The sequence below is a fragment of the Oncorhynchus nerka genome, linkage group LG7 (genome assembly GCF_034236695.1).
Source record: "Oncorhynchus nerka isolate Pitt River linkage group LG7, Oner_Uvic_2.0, whole genome shotgun sequence".
NCBI lineage: Eukaryota > Metazoa > Chordata > Actinopteri > Salmoniformes > Salmonidae > Oncorhynchus > Oncorhynchus nerka.
The window spans coordinates 74,154,131-74,175,361 of NC_088402.1; the positions used below are offsets into that span (position 1 = coordinate 74,154,131).

Below are 21,231 nucleotides of genomic sequence, written 5' to 3' on the forward strand. Positions count from 1 at the left end.
CCTATGTGTTTGGTTAGACTGTAAACTCTCCTTCCAGACTCACATCAAACATATCCAATCCAAAGTTAAATCTAGAATTGGCTTCCTATTTCGCAACAAAGCATCCTTCACGCATGCTGCCAAACATACCCCAATCCTTGACTTTGGCGATGTCATTCACAAAATAGCCTCCAATACCCTACTCAATAAATTGGATGCAGTCTATCACAGTGCCATCTGTTTTGTCACCAAAGCCCCATATACTACCCACCACTGCGAACTGTACGCTCTCGTTGGCTGGCCCTCGCTTCATTCTCGTCGCCAAACCCACTGGCTCCAGGTCATCTACAAGACCCTGCTAAGTCCCCCCTTATCTCAGCTCGCTGGTCACCATAGCAGCACCAACCTGTAGCACGCGCTCCAGCAGGTATATCTCTCTGGTCACCCCCAAAACCAATTCTTCCTTTGGCTGCCTCTCCTTCCAGTTCTCTGCTGCCAATGACTGGAACGAAGTACAAAAATCTCTGAAACTGGAAACACATATCTCCCTCACTAGCTTTAAGCACCAGCTGTCAGAGCAGCTCACAGATTACTGCACCTGTACATAGCCCATCTATAATTTAGCCCAAACAACTACCTTATCTATCCATAATTTATTTATTTTGCTCCTTTGCACCCCATTATTTCTATCTCTACTTTGCACATTCTTCCACTGCAAATCAACCATTCCAGTGTTTTACTTGCTATATTGTATTTACTTTGCCACCATGGCCTTTTTTTGCCTTTACCTCCCTTATCTCACCTCACTTGCTCACATTGTATATAGACTTATTTTTCTACTGTATTATTGACTGTATGTTTGTTTTACTCCATGTGTAACCCTGTGTTGTTGTATGTGTCGAACTGCTTTGCTTTATCTTGGCCAGGTCGCAATTGTAAATGAGAACTTGTTCTCAACTTGCCTACCTGGTTAAATAAAGGTGAAATAAATAAATAAAGTTATATTCCTCAATAATCAATGCGTATATATCATTAATGTATAAGTGTATGTAGCAACTGAGGATTCTAGCTTTTAAGCTAAATGTCTATCTCCCACTTTATCATAAAATGTGAATTAGGAAGAAAATAGAAATATGAATATACAATTCAGTGTACTATATTAAGCTTTTATTTAAAAAAAACATCACTATAAAAAGTTTATCAAAATGTTAACATTATTTGCCCATGTAAGCAGCATAATGTACAGCATAATGACAAACACTCTTTACAAACCTAAAGAAAAATACTAAATGAAAGTAGAAATGGTTTTGACTTCTGTTTTGGAGAAGATCAAAACTGTTCAGTCCTTTTTCAAATAATGTAAATGGCAGAGTCAGATCAGATCAGTACTGTACAGGCAAGCAAGATTATGTGGAAAGTTGGGACACTGACACAACCTCTTTCAGCATTCTGCTCTTGTTGATAACCTGTCCAGTTTCATACTTTATGGGAGTCAATACCTTGTGAGTACTGGTTTTAACAATAAATAAAAGGCTGATTGAAATGATTAAACACCAGGATTAAATCAGTTTGGCAGGAATGTCTTCAGGCACTCTTCACAGACCCTTCACTGAGGGGAAGACTGTACTGAGGGGACTACATTCAATCAACGAAGATTGATAGATCCCGTATACTGCTAATAAAAATAAAGTTACCCCCAATAATATCCAGATCCCACCAACATTACACCCTCTAATGCAATGCCAGTTTCATACTTTTTGGGCTACCTTGACCATCTCCTATGTCACAGTCAGGGACTTTCCAGTCTAGCTTGTGGCCTTTCTCATAGAGTCCCTTCAGAACTTTGCGGACTTCGTCGTTCCCTCCTCCACAACTCAGTTCCAGGTACTTCCTGTACAGAGCAAGGGCAGTCCGTGCGTCCTCAATACTGTCATGGGTCTCACCTTGGATGTTAAGGTCCGGAGAAGGAAGTAGAAGTTTGCCATTCACACAATTTGGTTGTTACATGGATGAATTTGGAAAATGGCAGACTAAAGTAGTAATTTCTATATGACCAAAACAGTGGTGAAGGAGTATAAGCTCTTACCCAGAAAGTACCAGGCGAGGAAGCGCAGAGAGATCATCCTCTTACGAGGCATATGGAACAGGTAGACGGTATCAACTACCTGATCCTTCAGCACCTGAGCAAGGTATATCAAAATGAGCTCCCACACTCCCTCCATTGAAATTACCCTGTCTACTGTTAATCTAGCTAACCTATAGGGCTGGTGTCCTGGATACATATAAAGACTAGTCCTAGGCTAAACAGCCAGCAGATTCCCCATTGAGCATGCTTTTAGTCCAGGACTAGGCTTGATCTGTCTCCGGGAAACCAGCCCATAATCTTTACTAAAACTGCGGCCAGGGGTATAGAAACACAGATAAAATTGGTTCAATTTAAAAATCAGGTAAATTAAGTATACAAATTTACCAGCAAATTTATAACCCGGAAGTCCTTCTGTAAACCATGGCCTACAAAGCATACTCCGGTGTCAATGAGGAAGCGCAGCTTCAGGTATGTTGACTTCAGAGTGGTCAAGTGCTTAGAGGAAATCTTAGCATCCAGGTCCCCTGGTTTGATGCCTGAGTACTGGGTCAGATAGTCCACCACCTGCACCAGCAAAACAGCGAGGAAGAATAAACTTTAAAAACTAAGATTAGTTAAAACTAGGTCGCTTTGTTAGGAAGCTGTCACATCAGATTTTACTGCATAGCAATAATTATCTGGACATCCATCCATCCTGTTAAAGTAGTCATTATTATTGCCAGGGCGAGAGGGGCTGCATTACCTGCTCCTGAGTAGAGATGTAGTCATCGATGAACGGTACTCCCTCGTTGGGACCCTGACCACGCACGCAGGTGGTCCGTGCCACAGACATCTGACTTGGCTTAATGGTGGACTTGGTGCCGTCGCTGCCTAGCTCTGCCTCCTCCTATATATAGACAGTATGCGGTCCATAAGGGGGAATTTAAACAGTGGATCTCCAAGCAGAGCTCCTTGATGAATCACAGTTAATTATTATCCTCATTGCTATGTTGCTAGGGTGAAGCTGCCCCTATTATACACCTGTTAAATGGTTAAGGTTAGGATCTGGGCAGGAAAAACTGATCCCGGATCTGTACCTAAAGGAACCTTCTACCCAGATACATTGTTGACCTAGCATACTCTGACTTACAGTGCATTCTGAAAATATTCAGACCCCTTGACATTTTCCACATTGTTACGTCACAACCTTATTCTAAAACGTATTAAATCAATTCCTAATGTATCTACAGACAATACCCCATAATGACAAAGCGAAAACAGGGTTTTATACATTTTTGCAAATATATATATATATTTTTTACAGAAATACCTTATTTTCATAATTATCCAGACCTTTGCTACCTGTGGTACAGTCAATTGATTCGACATGATTTGGAAAGGCAAAAACATGTCTATATAAGGTCCCACAGTTAACAGTGCATGGCAGAGCAAAAACCAAGCCATGAGGTCAAAGGAATTGTTCGTAGAGCTCCAAGACAGGATTGTTTTCGAGGCACAGATCTGGGGAAGGGTACTAAAAAAATTCTGCAGCATTGAAGGTCCCCAAGAACACAGTGGCCTCAAAGTTTCTTAAATGGAAGAAGTCTGCAACCACCAAGACTCTTCCTAGAGCTGTCCGCCTGGCCAAACTGAGCAATCGGTGGAGAAGGGCCTTGGTCAGGGAGGTGACCAAGAACCCGATGGTCATTCTGACAGAGCTCTAGAGTTCCTTTGTGGAGATGAGAGAACAACCATCTCTGCAGCCCTCCCACCAATCAGGCCTATATGGTAGAGTGTCTAGATGGAAGCCCCTCCTCAGTAAAAGGCACATGACAGCCCGCTTGGAGTTTGCCAAAAGGCATCTAAAGGACCATGAGAAACAAGATTCTCTGGTCTGATGAAACCAAGATTGAACTCTTTGGCCTGAATGCCAAGCGTCACGTCTGGAGGAAACCTGGCACCATCGCTACACTGAAGCATGATGGTGGCAGCATCAGGCTGTGGGGATGTTTTTCAGCTGCAGGGAATGGGAGACTAGTCAGGATCGAGGGAAAGATGAACGGAGGAAAGTACAGAGAGATGCTTGATGAAAACCTGCTCCAGAGCACTTAGGACCTCAGACTGGGTCGAAGGTTCACATTCCAACAGGACAAGAACTCTAAGCACACAGCCAAGACAATGCAGGAGTGGCTCCAGGACAAGTCTCTGAATATCCTTGAGCAGGGGTTCTTAAACTTTTTCAGCCTGGGACCCAAATGAGAAATTCTGTTTTCCTGGGACCCAAGCTTAGGAAAATATGCAACTATGCGTAAATATCGGTACATTTCATTGCCCTTATGCCTAAAAAAAAGGGATATAGACAAAAACAAATAATAATGAAACACCCATAAATCTAATATTTATTTTTCCCATTAAAAACACTCTTACATACCTGTCTAGGTTGGAACTGTTGCTGTTAAAATACAATAAATTGATCACATCACACAGATGTCTAACAGAACACACACAGGCTTTTTGCTTGTGCATCCCTAAGTAACAGTACAGATAAAAATAACCAGGCCTACTGTACATCTCACTGTACATCTTACTGTATAAATTATTGTTGATAGAAAGTCTAGGTTGGAACTGTTGCTGTTAAAATGCATATTTTTTATTTTGAACTGGAATAAACTGATTGATCACATCACACAGATGTAGACCAGAACACACACACACACACACTACTAATGAGAGGTGTGTGGCTGGTTAAGGTTTTCAACAAGCAGGTCTAATCTGGGATCAGTTTTTGACAGTGCAACACTGAGGTGATGCTCAGCATTGACACTGTTTCTGTACTTGAGAACCCTGACTTGCATAGGTATGTGGTGCCAAAGTGGATCTGAACATCTACTGCTTTCTCAGTCAGGCAGGAGACCGCTTCCTGCTGAAGATGAGCAACCCAGAACTGTGTTAGTCTCAAAAAGCATCTTGCTTCAATCAGTTTATTCCAGTTCAGAATAAAAATTATTACTTGTAACAGCAACAGTTCCAACCTAAACTTGTTTTCAACAATAATTTCTACAGTAAAATGTACAGTAGGCCTAAATTTTCCATCTTCATCTGTACTGTTTCTTAGGGATGCACTATCAGTAGCTAGTTAGCTTGCTTGGGCTAACGTTAATGACAACAATGCCTTGTTAGTTGACTTACTTTTCCACTTTCGAAGCACTGTGTCCTGAAGCATTCTGCCCTGTTCTGAAATAACTCCCTGGGTTTACCGTCATGTTTTGCCTGGATGTTTGGTCAGGATGTGTCGTTTTATTAATTTGTTCGTTTTCAGATACTCATTACTAAGCACTTCCCCACACAAAACACATTATGGGCGCTCCTTGTTATTTCTCAAAGTTTGTATAAAAGAGACAAAAAAGTCATCACTGTATATGCGTTTCATGACAATTGAGCTCAGTCAGAACCTGACCGATCTTGAAAGGATCTGCAGAGAAAAATGGGAGAGACTCCCCAACTACAGTTGTGCCAAGCTTGTAGCATCATACCCAAGAAATCTCGAGTCTGTAATCACTGCCAAAGGTGCTTCAACAAAGTACTGAGTAAAGGGTCTGAATACTTATGTACATTTGATGTTGCAGTTTTTTATTTTTAATACATTTGCAGAAAATTCTACAAACCTTTTTTTGATTTGTCATTATGGGGTATTGTGTGTAGATTGATGAGGGGGGAAAAAAACGAGGGATGCACCGATATTACATTTTTGGCCGATACTGACATCTAATATTTTCCTTGCCAAAAAAACAATAACGATAACTGATATTTACATTTTTTTCATCCTTTTAAGCATTATAGTACAGTTAAATAGTTAACACACACACATGGACGCAGCGGTCTAAGGCACTGCATCTCAGTGCAAAAGGCATCACCACAGTCTCTGGTTCAAATCCAGGCTGTATCACATCCGGCCGTGACACAATTGGCCCAGCGTCGTCCGGGTTTGGCCTGGGTAGGCCGTCATTGTAAATAAGAATTTGTTCTTAACTGACTTGCCTTGTTAAATAAAAGGTTACACACACCACAATAACATTGAAAAGTTATTTTGTCAAAAAGTTATTTTGTTGGTATTTACTTATGTCCCCATTACCAGTAAAACATCATCAAAACCTATTTCTTTCACTTACTTGCTGTGCTGTTTCGTTGTTCATTTGTTCAGTTGTTTCATTCTCAACCAGGATTTCATCATACATGTCAAGCAGTGAAGTTTCAGCTCTGTCTGTCTGTGATGCAAGACCATGGTGCTTGCCTACGGAGCTGTGAGGGGAACGGCACCTCAGTACCTCCAGGCTCTGATCAGGCCCTACACCCAAACAAGGGCACTGCGTTCATCCACCTCTGGCCTGCTCGCCTCCCTACCACTGAGGAAGTACAGTTCCCGCTCAGCCCAGTCAAAACTGTTCGCTGCTCTGGCCCCCCAATGGTGGAACAAACTCCCTCACGACGCCAGGACAGCGGAGTCAATCACCGCCTTCCGGAGACACCTGAAACCCCACCTCTTTAAGGAATACCTAGGATAGGATAAAGTAATCCTTCTCACCCCCCCTTAAAAGACCTAGATGCACTATTGTAAAGTGGCTGTTCCACTGGATGTCATAAGGTGAAAGCACCAATTTGTAAGTCGCTCTGGATAAGAGCGTCTGCTAAATGACTTAAATGTAAATGATGCCTCTTCCTCGGTACGCACTATCACTGTGTCCGTTTCCATCTTGTCCAGCTGTGTATGTAATTTTTCAAGGAAACCCTGTTTCTTGTCTGCAACGAAGTAACAGTCCTTTTACCTAGCATTGGGCATGGTGGCAACACAGTAAAGAGGCTCAGAGAGAATGCCACCGAATCGCTTGTTCACAGCCTCAAATTTTAACCCCACGGTGTGTTGGCAGTTTTGTTGAGCAGGCGTTTCAATGCCATGACAGTGGGTATCACGTCTGCTGCAGACGCAGCTGATGAGCTTATTTCTCGAATCAGTTGTTCAAATGGCGCTAACTAGTGTATTCATGTTTCCAAGTTTTAAACATGTTCTCAAATGCCATTGAAATGGCAGCAGTGGTATGAGAACCAGCACATTCATGAGCATGCAATACGGCTTTCCTCAGTAGGAAATCCTTATCAACCCACTGTGCTGTCAGACTCAGCATGCTCATGGGGCTGACATCGCTGGTCCAAATGTCAGTCGTGAAGCTAATAGCAGTGACACCCATAACACGCAGCTCATAGATGTACGTTTCAACAATACTGTAACTCCGGTAGGGCAACATCTGAAAAAAAGTGTGTACCGAGGCTCGACCAGTCGGCGAAAGCCAACATCGTCCACAACAGAAGATGGTTGATTGTCAAGGGTAATAAATTCCATTATCTTGGAGTTAATGGATTTCACCTTTGAGTTGTCACGCTGAAATTGTCTTACTGTTTCAAATGACTGCTGGACTTGAACTTGTTTAGTTGTTGGAAGTGTACGCTTAGTATTTTTCTGCTTTTGTTCTGTGTAGCGCTGTATTTTTCGTGGCGTCGTTATGTCATCTACTTACATTATTATATGCACATCAGCTTTGATGTTGGCATTTTTAGCTAAAATCATCCGATTCCGATATGCTCACCAATATATCGTGCATCCCTAAAAAAAACTATTTAATCTGTTTTAGAATAAGGCTGTAACATAACTAAATGTGGGAAAAGTCAAGGGGCCTGAATACTTTCCGAATGCACTGTATACTTTAAATCTAGCAATCACACCTGCCAGACTGACCTGGTTGAGGGTGACAAACTCAGCGTCCAGTCCCACGAGGTCCCCGACCCGGGGCATCTCACTGACTATGAGGGGGATGAACGTGGCGTGGCTCTTCCTCTGCTTCCGCGCCAGCGATGCCTCTGTCAACAGCACACTGGCCTCGATGGGGTTCTTAACTGGGGAAGACAGACAGGCATCAAGTGTCGGGGTGGGTATGTTCTTAAACAGGTAATGAGTGCAGTCATACACAGTACCACAACCATCCCTCATTTTCACAGAGGATGTCAAGGTTATGTTGTGGAGTGGCATGCACTAAAGGAAATATCTACTGCTGAAATTACCTTATTTATTTTATATGATTTAAATGAAATCCTGTATGTAAAATGTATGGCAATCCACGGTCATGTTGACCCTGATCAGATAAATGAAGAAACTGTAACAGACAATGATGGCTTACTGCGTAGGTCGTATTTGGAGTGGTAGTTTCTCTTGGCGTAATACAGGATGGCCGGAAGCTTCCAGTTCACATCAAACTGTGCTGCTTCAGCCTGAGACACATGAACAAAAACAAAATGCAAACACATTGTTATATTTGAGGAATTGATAAGTGCTCATTTATTGATAAGATATTTGATGTGTTGATTCAGTGAGTAACCAAAGATTATCTTGTCATTTGGCTCAATCAGGAAGTCATTGAATAGATGCCACTGCTGATGTGTTACCCCCTTACACCGCAATATAAACAAAAATAAGTTAGTTAAATACGGTTTTCAAATAGAACTTTTAGCCTTTCATTCTCCTTTTTTATTTTAATGCAGATAGATTGTGGCTTTTATCAATGTAATTGTCTGCATAATTTCCATTCCCAATATATATTTTTGAAATATATTTCCTTCTTTATTATTTTCCCCTAACCCTAGTAAACTAATGGACAACAATACTTATGCTTCCACTTCCAGCTTTTACATACTACATACATTTCATGGACAGTATATTTTACATTAGTTAACTATTGTTTGTTTTTAGTCCCAGCCTTCAGCCAAACTTCAACCCCTCACATCTTATCACTGTAGACTATCCAGTTTTGATTTCTAGCTGCCATATATTTTTCCACTGTGCTGTTTCAAAAGTTCTGAACCTTTCTATTCTCATAGTTTCTACAGATTATAAATTAAAGAAACACCTTTACTAAGAGTATTATTATATTATTGATCGATTGACTATGACTTTTAAGATCACCCAGCAGTGCTAATTGCAGAGTTAACTCCAAGTAAATGTTGCAATTTTTCAGCCATTCCTGAACCTGCAACCTTAAAGCAAGCTACATATGGGCAGTACCAAAACAAGTGATCTAATGATTCTGTCTCTTCGCAGCAAAATCTGCAGAGCTGGAATGGTCGTATCCCCCATATATATATATATATATATATATATATAAATAATTAGTCTATATATACAGTGGGGCAAAAAAGTATTTAGTCAGCCACCAATTGTGCAAGTTCTCCCACTTAAAAAGATGAGAGGCCTGTAATTTTCATCATAGGTACACTTCAACTATGACAGACGAAATGAGGAAAACAAATCCAGAAAATCACATTGTAGGATTTTTTATTAATTTATTTGCAAAGTATGGTGGAAAATAAGTATTTGGTCACCTACAAACAAGCAAGATTTCTGGCTCTCACAGACCTGTAACTTCTTTAAGAGGCTCCTCTGTCCTCCACTCGTTACCTGTATTAATGACACCTGTTTGAACTTGTTATCAGTACAAAAGACATCTGTCCACAACCTCAAACAGTCACACTCCAAACTCCACTATGGCCAAGACCAAAGAGCTGTCAAAGGACACCAGAAACAAAATTGTAGACCTGCACCAGGCTGGGAAGACTGAATCTGCAATAGGTAAGCAGCTTGGTTTGAAGAAATCAACTGTGGGAGCAATTATTAGGAAATGGAAGACATACAAGACCACTGATAATCTCCCTCGATCTGGGGCTCCACGCAAGATCTCACCCCGTGGGGTCAAAATGATCACAAGAACGGTGAGCAAAAATCCCAGAACCACACGGGGGGACCTAGTGAATGACCTGCAGAGAGCTGGGACCAAAGTAACAAAGCCTACCATCAGTAACACACTACGCCGCCAGGGACTCAAATCCTGCAGTGCCAGACGTGTCCCCCTGCTTAAGCCAGTACATGTCCAGGCCCGTGTGAAGTTTGCTAGAGAGCATTTGGATGATCCAGAAGAAGATTGGGAGAATGTCATATGGTCAGATGAAACCAAAATAGAACTTTTTGGTAAAAACTCAACTCGTCGTGTTTGGAGGACAAAGAATGCTGAGTTGCATCCAAAGAACACTATACCTACTGTGAAGCATGGGGGTGGAAACATCATGCTTTGGGGCTGTTTTTCTGCAAAGGGACCAGGATAACTGATCCGTGTAAAGGAAAGAATGAATGGGGCCATGTATCGTGAGATTTTGAGTGAAAACCTCCTTCCATCAGCAAGGGCATTGAAGATTAAACGTGGCTGGTTCTTTCAGTATGACAATGATCCCAAACACACCGCCCGGGCAACGAAGGAGTGGCTTCGTAAGAAGCATTTCAAGGTCCTGGAGTGGCCTAGCCAGTCTCCAGATCTCAACTCCATAGAAAATCTTTGGAGGGAGTTGAAAGTCCGTGTTGCCCAGCAAACAGCCCCAAAACATCACTACTCTAGAGGAAATCTGCATGGAGGAATGGGCCAAAATACCAACAACAGTGTGTGAAAACCTTGTGAAGACTTACAGAAAACGTTTGATCTCTGTCATTGCCAACAAAGGGTATATAACAAAGTATTGAGATAAACTTTTGTTATTGACCAAATACTTATTTTCCACCATCATTTGCAAATAAATTCATTAAAAATCCTACAATGTGATTTTCCGGGTTTTTTCCCCTCATTTTGTCTGTCATAATCTTTTTAAGCGGGAGAACTTGCACAATTGGTAGCTGACTAAATACTTTTTTGCCCCACTGTGTATCTATTGGTTGCAAGAATTTTGAATCCGGCGTCGTTTTGTGTATCAGTTCATGAACCATGTGCCATGGAATCGGTACGTAAAAAATCTCCTCCCAACTATTTTGCAACCTGTATGGCGCAGCTGTCAATTTTTTGGTCCTTAAATGAAATTTTCTTTTGCCAATTTTGGTCTTAAATGCAGGGCCAACTGTCAAGTTCCTTACCTTCTCCCCTTTTCACTTACCTACACCATTTTTGCAGTAATGCTACGATCAGTTGTTTGCAATTTTGCATAGCGCAGACATTTCCATATATTTTTGTTAACTGCATGTGTGACATAACTCCACAAGTCCTATTTAGGATATCATTTACAAAGATTATATATTTTTTGTGTGTGTGTAATTTTACCCCCTTTTTCTCCACAATTTTGTGATATCCAATTGCGATCCAATTACAATCTTGTCTCATCAGTGCAACTACCCAAAGGACTTGGGAGAGGCGAAGGTCGAGTCATGCGTTCTCCGAAACATGACCCGCCAAGCCACGCTTCTTAACACCCACACGCTTAACCCGGAAGCCAGCCACAACAATGTGTCGGAGGAAACACCGTTCAACTGATGACCGAAGTCATCATGCAGGGGCCTGGCCTGCCACAAGGAATCGCTAGAGCGCGTTGAGCCAAACCCTCCCCTAACCTGGACGACGCTGGACCAATTGTGCGCCACTCGGGAGGCCCCTGATTATACAATTTTTAAACACTTTTTCCAAAAATGTTTTTTTTATCAATTAGTATATTTGAGATTAAACTGAAATTGCAACCAGCTTTCTATAGCTTGATTTAAAAATAATGATATTTTGGAGATGATTTCATTTTCAAATCTGAATGAAGGAAAAAAAGCAATTCTTGAACTCGGGGTGAGATATCAGATTTAAGTAAAGTTGGATTAAATTGTTTTTTTTACTCATCTATCTATACACAATACCCAATCATGACGAAGCAAAAACAGGTTTTTAGATATTTTTGCAAATGTATATAATTTTTTGATATCTCACTTACATAAGTATTCAGACCCGTAACTCAGTACTTTGTTGAAGCAACTTTTGGCAGCGATTACAGCCTCAAGTCTCCTTGGTTATGATGCTACAAGCTTGGCACATCTGAATTTGGGGAGTTTTTCCCATTCGGGTTATATCCTGCCTGGTTGGCCCTGTCCGGAGGTATCGTCGGACGGGGCCACAGTGTCTCCCGACCCCTCCTGTCTCAGCCTCAAGTATTTATGCTGCAGTAGTTTATGTGTCGGGGGGCTAGGGTCAGTCTGTCTTATCCGGTGTCCTCTGGGATTTGAAGTATGCTCCCTCTAATGCGCTCTCTTTTTCTTTCTTTCTTTCTTTCTTTCTTTCTTTCTTTCTTTCTTTCTTTCTTTCTTTCTTTCTTTCTTTCTTTTCTCTCTCTCTCTCTCTCTGAGGATCTAAGCCCTAGGACCATGCCTCAGAACAACCTGGCCTGATGACTCCTTGCTGTACCCAGTCCACCTGGCTGTGCTGCTGCTCCAGTTTCAACTGTTCTGCCTGCGGCTATGAAACTCTGACCTGTTCACCGGACGTGCTACCTGTCCCAGACCAGCTGTTTTCAACTCTCTAGAGACAGCAGGAGTGGTAGAAATACTCTGAATGATCGGCTATGAAAAGCCAACTGACATTTACTACTGAGGTGCTGATCTGTTGCACCCTCGACAACCATTGTGATTATTATTATTTGACCCTGCTGGTCATCTATGAACATTTGAACATCTTGGCCATGTTCTGTTATAACCTCCACCTGGCACAGCCAGAAGAGGACTGGCCACCCCTCATAGCCTGGTTCCTCTCTAGGTTTCTTCCTAGGTTTTGGCCTTTCTAGGGAGTTTTTCCTAGCCACCGTGCTTCTACACCTGCATTGCTTGATTTTGGGGGTTTTAGGCTGGGTTTCTGTACAGCACTTTGAGATATTAGCTGATGTACGAAGGGCTATATAAATACATTGGATTGATTGATTCTTCTCTGCAGATTCTCTCAAGCTCTGTCAGGTTGGATGGGGAGTGTCACTGCACAGCTATTTTCAGGTCCAGAAATGTTAGATCGATTTCAAGCCCGGGATTTGGCTGGGCCACCCATAGACTTTTACCGAAACCACTCCTGCGTTGTCTTGGCTATGTTCTTAGGGTCGTTGTCCTCTTGGAAGGTGAACCTTCGCCCCAGTCTGAGGTCCTGAGCACTCTGGAGCAGGTTTTTATCAAGGATCTCTATGTACCTTTCTCCGTTAATCTTTCCCTCGATCCTGACTAATGTCCCAGTCACTGCCTCTGAAAAACATCCCCACAGCATGATGCTGCCAACACCATGCTTCACTGTAGAGATGGTGCTAGATTTCCTCCAGATGTGACACTTGGTATTCAGGCCAAAGAGTTCAATCTTGGTTTCATCAGACCAGAGAATCTTGTTTCTCATGGTCTGAAAGTCTTTAGATGCCTTTTGGCAAACTTCAAGCGGGCTGTCATGTGCCTTTTAATGAGGAGTGGCTTCCGTCTGGCCACTCTACCATATAGGCCTGATTGGTGGAGTGCTGCATAGATGGTTGTCCTTCTGGAAGGTTCTCTCATCTCCACAGCTCTGTCAGAGTGACCACCAGGTTCTTGGTCAACTCCTTGACCAAGGCCATTCTCCCCCAATTTCCCAGTTTGGCTGGACAGCCAGCTTTAGGAAGAGTCTTGGTGGTTCCAAACTTCTTCCATTTAAGAATGATGGAGACCACTGTTGTTGGGGACCTTCAATGCGGCAGAAATGTTTTCATACCCTTCACCAGATCTGTGCTTTGACAAAATCCTGTCTCGGTGCTCTACGGGCAATTCCGTCGACCTCATGGCTTGGTTGTTGCTTTGTCAACTGTGGGACCTTATATAGACAGGTGTGTGCCTTTCCAAATCATGTCCAATCCATTGCATTTCCCAAAGCTGTACTCTAATCAAGTTGTAGAAACATCTCAAGGACGATCAATGGAAACAGGATGCAGCTGAGCTCAATTTTGAGTCTCATAGCAAAGGTTCTGAATACTTATGTAAATATGGCATTTCTGTTTTTCTAAAAACCTGTTTTCACTTTGTCATTATGGGGTATTGTGTGTAGATTGATGAGGATTTATTTTTTGAATACATTTTAGAATAAGGCTGTAACAAAGTCAAGGGGTCTGAATACTTTCCAAATGCACTGTATTCATTATATAAATAGGCCTGTTTAAATTTTTGTCTGGCTTGCCGTTCCAAATGAAGTGGAATATTTTTAGGGAGGGTTAGGGAGGGTTTGGCCGGTAGGTACTGTCTCCTTTCCACAGCGACACAGGCTGCTGTACTCAACCTCACCCCCAAACTGCCTTCCAATCACAGACTCTCCTGAGGAGCCCAGAACACTGTAACAAATAAAGCATCAAAAGGAGACAAAGCGGGCCTCCAGAGTGGTGCAGTTATCTAAGGCACTACATCGTAGTGCTAGCTGTGCCACTAGAGATCCTGGTTCTAGTCCAGGCTCTGTCGCAGCCAGCCACGACCGGGAGATCCATGAAGCGGCGCACAATTGGCCCAGCGTCGTCTGGGTTAGGGGAGGGTTTGGCCGGCAGGGATGTTCTTGTTCCATCCCACATTAGCGACTCCTGTGGCTTGGCCGGGAGCAATGCACGCTGACACAGTTGCCAGGTGTACGTTGTTTCCTCTGACACATTGGTGCGGCTGGCTTCCGAGTTAAGCGGGCATTGTGTCAAGAAGCAGTGCGGCTTGGCTTGGTTGTGTTTCAGAGGACGCACGGCTCTCGACCTTCGCCTCTCCCGAGTCTGTACGGGAGTTGCAGCAATGTGACAAGACTGTAATATACCAATTGGATATCATGAAATTGGGGAGAAAAAAGGGTAAAAAATACAAAAATTAAGAGACAAATAATGAAGCCAAAGTCATCACTAAACACACCAGATGCTCTAGTATACACTAAAGAAATATTTAGTTATCCACAAGCTGATTTAATTCCTATCATTGATAGTGCAATAAATGCAAATCATTTTAAAGAATATCTGTTCGTTTTTTGATTGCTTGGGCATAAAAATGTTAAAACAAAAGTTAAAAGGTGCAGTAAAAATGTGTGCAAATGATCAGTGTCACCTGCTGCTGGCTCCTCGGTAGGCCTGTGGCCCCTCCTGCTCCTGGGTCTCCTGGTGGAGCTGGGTGAGGATGAAGCGGTTCCAGCTCTGGATGAGACGGCCCAACCTGGCCTTCCCCGTCTGCTCATCAGAGTCAGCCAGGATCAGACCCAGGGCAGACGCCTCCGGGATAGTTTGAAAAGCTCTGAGGAAATTACTAGCCTGTGAGAGGGGACAGTGGTTGCAATAAGTGAATGGCAATGGGAGTAGGCAGCAGGACAGTTTAATTGTGGTCAGTCAGTTCAGTGCATACATACACATTATTACAGTGCTCTATTACCACTCTATTACAACTCCATCAAACTGTCTTTATTACAACTCTGTTACATAAGCACACTACTACAGTGCTCTATCATGCAAAGAGTATGTTATTTTGTAGGGATAGAAAGATAGGCCATAGGACAGAGTGAGATGTGTCATGGCTATTGGTGACTACCTGACAGGGGTCTCCTCGTGACAGGTCTAGCATGTGGAAGAGGAAGCCCAGCTCACACGCCAGACAGAACTCCTTCTGACACAGGTGGTTCTGGACCAGGCAGTGGATTGGCTCCAGGAAATACAACACCTAACAAATCAGACACACAGGGGGAAAATACTCACCGTTATTTGTAAATGGGAACAAATAATGAAATAATATACGAATAAACATGGATAAATCAAACGTATATTTACACTATATAAATGAACGCCACACATTTCAGATTCTCACCTGGATCGTGCAGTGACAGTAAGCATTGGGAATGTGAGGTTCCAGGCCAGCAAACAGGGTCCTGTTATAATGTTTGAAGTCAAAGTATTCCAGCCCAAGTTTGGAGTATTTAATGGTGACCTGATGGGCACAAAACAATCAAAGATTTAAGCTCTCATCATTGACACAACAAGCTAATCTCAAAACCACAATGAACCACATTGTGCTCATAACACATCCATACTGTTGAACCACATATTTCACATTTACAAGTAGATAACAATGTAATAAGTAAGGGACACACCTTCCTGTATTTTTTGGGCACCATGTAGAGGTGTGGTTCTTCATCTCGACCAATATGAGACTCAGGAACCCCCTGATTGTAGTTGTCAAAGTCCAGCTCCACCTCCTTGATCTTGTAAGGAACCTGAAATACAGCAAATAGGAGGGGATGTTTATACAAGCCAAGCATAGTTCAGAACCCAACTCTTTCTGAGACACAGAATTTGTGGATGATTGACATACCTGGTTCCGGGGACGGGTGTGAGGATTGGGGGCGTAACCAATGAACCCGACAGTCTTCATTGTATGCAGGATCTCTGGGTCCACTGGGGGTGCTTGTCTGGAGAGAAAAAAGGTGAGAAATATTTGGATACTTACTGTTGAGGCTAGGGGGGGGGGGTTCCCGAAACAAGTCAAATGATGTATGAAATCCATATTTAGGATGTTTTAAACATTAATCAGCAATAAGGTTCCAACCGGAGAATTGCATTGTCTGAAGAAAAGCATAGGAACGCAAGAACACTCTCTCGTGACCGCGCGTAATGAAACCGAGGCTTTCTGCCAGACCACCCACTCAAAGAGCTATTATGAGCCCCACCTTTATAGTAGAATCATACAACCAGAATCTAAAGACGGTGACATCTTGTGGAAGCCCTAGGAAGTGCATTCTCATCCATATCTAAGGTGGACATCCAATGGCACTGTTTTCTAAATTTAGTTCTCACTTCCTGTTTGGATTTCTTCTCAGGTTTTGGTCTGCCATATGAGTTCTGTTATACTCACAGACATAATTCAAACAGTTTTAGAAACTTCAGAGTGTTTTCTATCCACCAGTAATAACAGTATGCATATATTCCCATCTGGAAAAGAGTAGGAGGCCGTTTACTCTGGGCAAGCCTTTCATTCAAAAGTGAAAATGCTGCCCCCTAGCCTCAACAGGTTTTAACTTAGTCATCCTTTGGGCACAAGATATCTATCAAAAGCCCTCCTTGTGAAGGGACATTTTGAAGAGAGGTTGGTGTTACCCCACCTCAAGAAGCAGTGAATTCACCACATAGCCTATTTAGCAGATCAAAGTCCCCAAAAGGTGATCACAACTTGTCTGAAAACAATGTGTTACTTACCTAGGGCTGGGAGTGGCCTGTGTGGTGACCCAGTCTGACAGTAGTGGCTCTGAGCTGGTAAAGGGCATGGGGATGAGGGACAAGGGCAACAGGTCATGGATCCAGTCCAGCTGAGGCAAGGAGTCCACCAGACAGGGCAGAGCAAATTCAGTCTCCCGTGAATAACCGTTGTAGGAGACCTCTGCGGCGTCTGACCAAAGGTGCACACCTCCTCCAGAGTCCCCAAAGACCAAAGCCTGCTTGCTGGAGGACACATCGAAGCTCATGAGTAACTGGCCAAAGGTGTTGACATGGAAGACATCAGCCAGGTTGGCTAGCCCAGTGGGTTCACAGAATTGACACTGTCCTGGGGATGGAGGGAAAAGAAAGTCTGTCTTATTTTCTGCATTCTCTGATAAATACCGCTAGCAGGCTGCACAACAAACACATTCTCCATTTGATCAATACCTGTCTGTGAGATGATGGCCAGGCGTGACGTGTACGTTGGGATGAAGCGCAAGAAGAGGGGGTCCACGTGCACCTGGAGTGGTGTCACAGCGCGCATCATGCTCAGGTCAAACACCATGAGGAAGCGGTCACACGCTAGTTCGTTCATTCCTCGACTGGAGAACCCACACGCAGCCAAGAGGTTGCCATGGACATCAAAGCCTGACAGGCTACTGGAGAAGGCATCAAACTCATGTTCTAGCTTGAAGGTGCGCAGGTCACAAAGCGACACCTGTTTGTGTGGAAGGCAAGAAGGTGAGATATATACTAATGGTTAAGGATGTAAAACAAAAACTAGTAACATCTTCCAAACACCGAGAAACATGAGTGGCCTTGGGCCTCTCTTGTTGTCCTTACCTTCCCAGATGTGTTCCCACAGAAGAAGAAACGATTGGACTGCCGCATGATAGCTACCCCTGGAGCCTCGACCGTAAACTAGGCATAGGAAGGAAAGATCACAATATGTACAATTATTTACCTATTGAATCACTTATTTTTGAGAGCCTATGGGCCAAAAATGTATTGCATCCTTAGAGTTAGGCCTATATTTTCACATGCTGGTGTCATGCAATACCTTTTGTGTCTGCTGCACAGTATTAAGGTCAAATTCAAGCACATCATTCTGTAGTCCACCCATGAGCATTGCGTTGTTTTCTGTCATAAGCAGACTATGCATGTCAGCTCCCTCCTCCATTCTAAAATACACACATGAATTCATTAAGACAATACCATTATACTGTACAGTATTCAAGATGCACATCCAAACTGATTTGAAACTATAACATGTTTCAACTAAATGTTGATTTTTGCAAGCATCCTTTCGGCACTCACCTTTGAACCTAAGTTAACATGGGTGTATGGTTTGCATAAAACATTTCAAATAAATGTTCCCCAACTAAAAAAAACACTCAAACTGGACCATTTTATCTCCATCTCTTCATTCAAAGACTCAATCGTGGACACCCTTACTGACAGTTGTGGCGGCTTTGCGTGATGTATTGTTGTCTCTACCTTCTTGCCCTTTGTGCTGTTGTCTGTGCACAATAATGTTTGTACCATGTTTTGTGCTGCTACCAATTTTTTTTAATATATACTTTTTTACCTTTATTTAACTAGGCAAGTCAGTTAAGAACAAATTATTTTTGACATCCTAGGAACAGTGGGTTAACAGTGCCTTGTTCAGGGGCAGAATGACATATTTTTTTACCTTGTCAGCTCGGGGATTCGATCTTGCAACCTTTCGGTTACTAGTCCAACACTCTAATCACCAGGCTACCTTCCGCCCTGATGTTGTGATGCTGCCATTGTGTTGCTACCATGCTGTGTTTTCATGTGTTGCTGCCATGCTATGTTGTTGTCTTAGGTCTCTCTTTATGAAGTGTTGTGTCTTGTCGCGATGTGTGATTTGTCCTATTTTTTATTTATTTTATTTTATCCCAGCCCCTGTCCCGCAGGAAGCCTTTTGCCTTCTGGTAGGCCAACATTGTAAATAAGAATTTGTTCTTAACTGACTAGCCTAGTTAAATAAAGCTTAAATAAAAAGATAAATAAATCAGTAAGAACCACAATAATGTGAATTATCATTTGAAATCAACTCACAGGTAGTCGAACAAGACAAGGCCTCCACGAGTTTGGCACTTGAGATTACTCTTAGAGAGAAACAGAACACCTGTCTCCATGCTCTGAATCTGACGAATATCATCAGTTGAGTGCGCCTGGAAAGAAGAGTAGCGACCCATTGTGGGACCAAAGGACATTCCATGCCCCTATGGAAAAACAGAGTGGGGAAACAATTCTGTATGTTAGAAAAATGTTGCTGAATAGCCCATATTGCAAATGTACACAAAAGTGGCAGCTGAAACCAAAGTGTACAAAAACATTTGTGGACGCACTTCATGTTCCAAGTACCAGTTGATGGATTCTGGGTTCTGACTCCTAAAACTTCAAATAGGGTTAATTATCAGGTATGCTATTGAAATATTGAGTGCTATGGTATAGAGAGGGTTTATACCAGAAGTTAATGGTTATCTGTAGGAGGAAGGTATATGGTGGGTGCAATTAAGTTTGGAATGTGCTGAGTGCAGGGAAAATGATCACTTGTGGCAGCACTGATAAGAGGATTGAGCACTTTGGGGCAGAGGTCAGGTCAGATGAAGTGGGGAAGAACAGGTATCACTAAGGTTCTGCTTAGCAACAGAGATGCATTGGCTGTTCAGATATGTAGGAGACTCAGCATAGGAGAAAGGGTTAAATATCAGTGCTTGTGTGAATATGTCTTTTGTCGGTTCAGCTGTTCGATCCTTTGGGAAGAATAAACATGGTTTAAGCTTTCATAGTGTCCGTCGAGTTCTTACTTTGATAATTAGAACCTATATTCTGGCATAATATTTTTCTCTTACCCTGTGGTTCCCCATCCAGAGCAGCTCCTATTGCAGGTCAAAGTGAGTTGCTGTGACAGGACCACTTCTGCATGCACTGTAGAGTTCTGAGAACATCCCTTCCATCATGTGCACAGATTCGGGTACGGCCACGGTAAAACCATCTGGATTGAGCTCCACACCTTGCAACAAGACAGGATTGAGCTGTGGGTCCATTGAGGGCTCCATACCTGGCTCTAGACTCCCATGGAGGGCAGGTGCGTATTCACCCATCCCTGGGTCCAGACCGTCAAAGTTCATCATGAGTATAGCTGACCTAAAAAATAAAATGGGTGCATGTTGTTCGAATGGGCTTGCATCTTGGCTTATATACTAACTGTATGAGCCAGTTAGCTATAGGTTATGAATTATCTTTGATAGCATTGTTATAACAACACCAATGGCCTCTTGGTGTTACAGCTAAACTGGCCCTGTCAGCATGCCTGTCGGTATACCTACACTCACTAAGCATAATAGGTAGGTCGTCAGGGATATTGTTGTTGGTCTGCTGGATTCGTGAGCTAGGTAACCATATTGCTAGCACTGGATTGTAATAGTACAGTGTTCATTATATTCAAATGCAATGGACATAGGCTAGCTAGCTAGCTGTATCGGCCCAGCAAGTGCGACTTTCAAGCAACTGTTGGCTAGCTAACTAGCTAGTAACCGTTAGTTGCGAGCTACAGCGCTACAACTTGGATACAACTCCTAAGAATCCCATTCTCAAAATCAATGGAAATTAATAAATCAATCGTTTACCAAATGTATATATGTACACTGTGCCCCAAATAGCTTATCAATCTCAAGTGATAATTGTGTTATGGAGACTTCACTAGAGCCATGATTATTTCATTCATCATAACAAACAAGTACTTCCGGAGCAAATAGTGTAACATTCACGAAACGACAAAGTTCAGAACCAACCCTCAATGTTAAAAACGTTGCAGAATACATATGCCGGTACATTGACGGTAAAATGATAGTTGCCTGGTGTTCATTTTTTAAAATTAAAAGTAAATTAATTAACTCTCTCACCTCTTTGCTAGGGCAGTAAGCTTACAAAATTGAATGTTTTATTATAATTTTTGTTGTCAAGCATATGGCTTATGCCTAGGCCAAATCTAGACCTGGTAAAATGTGTATTTTAAATCTGAGTGGGAATCAGAATATATTGTATTGTTATACAGGCCTGATGGCAAG

General features: G+C 42.5%; 1 protein-coding gene across 1 annotated transcript; it reads right to left on the reverse strand.

Moving 5' to 3' along the window:
- Positions 1-1,131: 1,131 nt before the first annotated feature.
- On the reverse strand, positions 1,132-20,895 carry LOC115132636 (PAN2-PAN3 deadenylation complex catalytic subunit PAN2-like). The gene is given in 18 exon segments (XM_029665365.2): positions 1,132-1,922; positions 2,066-2,159; positions 2,450-2,629; positions 2,808-2,951; positions 7,833-7,990; positions 8,272-8,362; positions 14,167-14,257; positions 14,997-15,196; positions 15,471-15,599; positions 15,744-15,863; positions 16,027-16,149; positions 16,248-16,344; positions 17,129-17,474; positions 17,576-17,846; positions 17,972-18,049; positions 18,189-18,309; positions 19,214-19,380; positions 20,014-20,895. Coding segments are annotated over 18 exon segments (2,904 nt in total). The 5' UTR covers positions 20,296-20,895; the 3' UTR covers positions 1,132-1,710.
- Between the last annotated feature and the right edge of the window lie 336 nt (positions 20,896-21,231).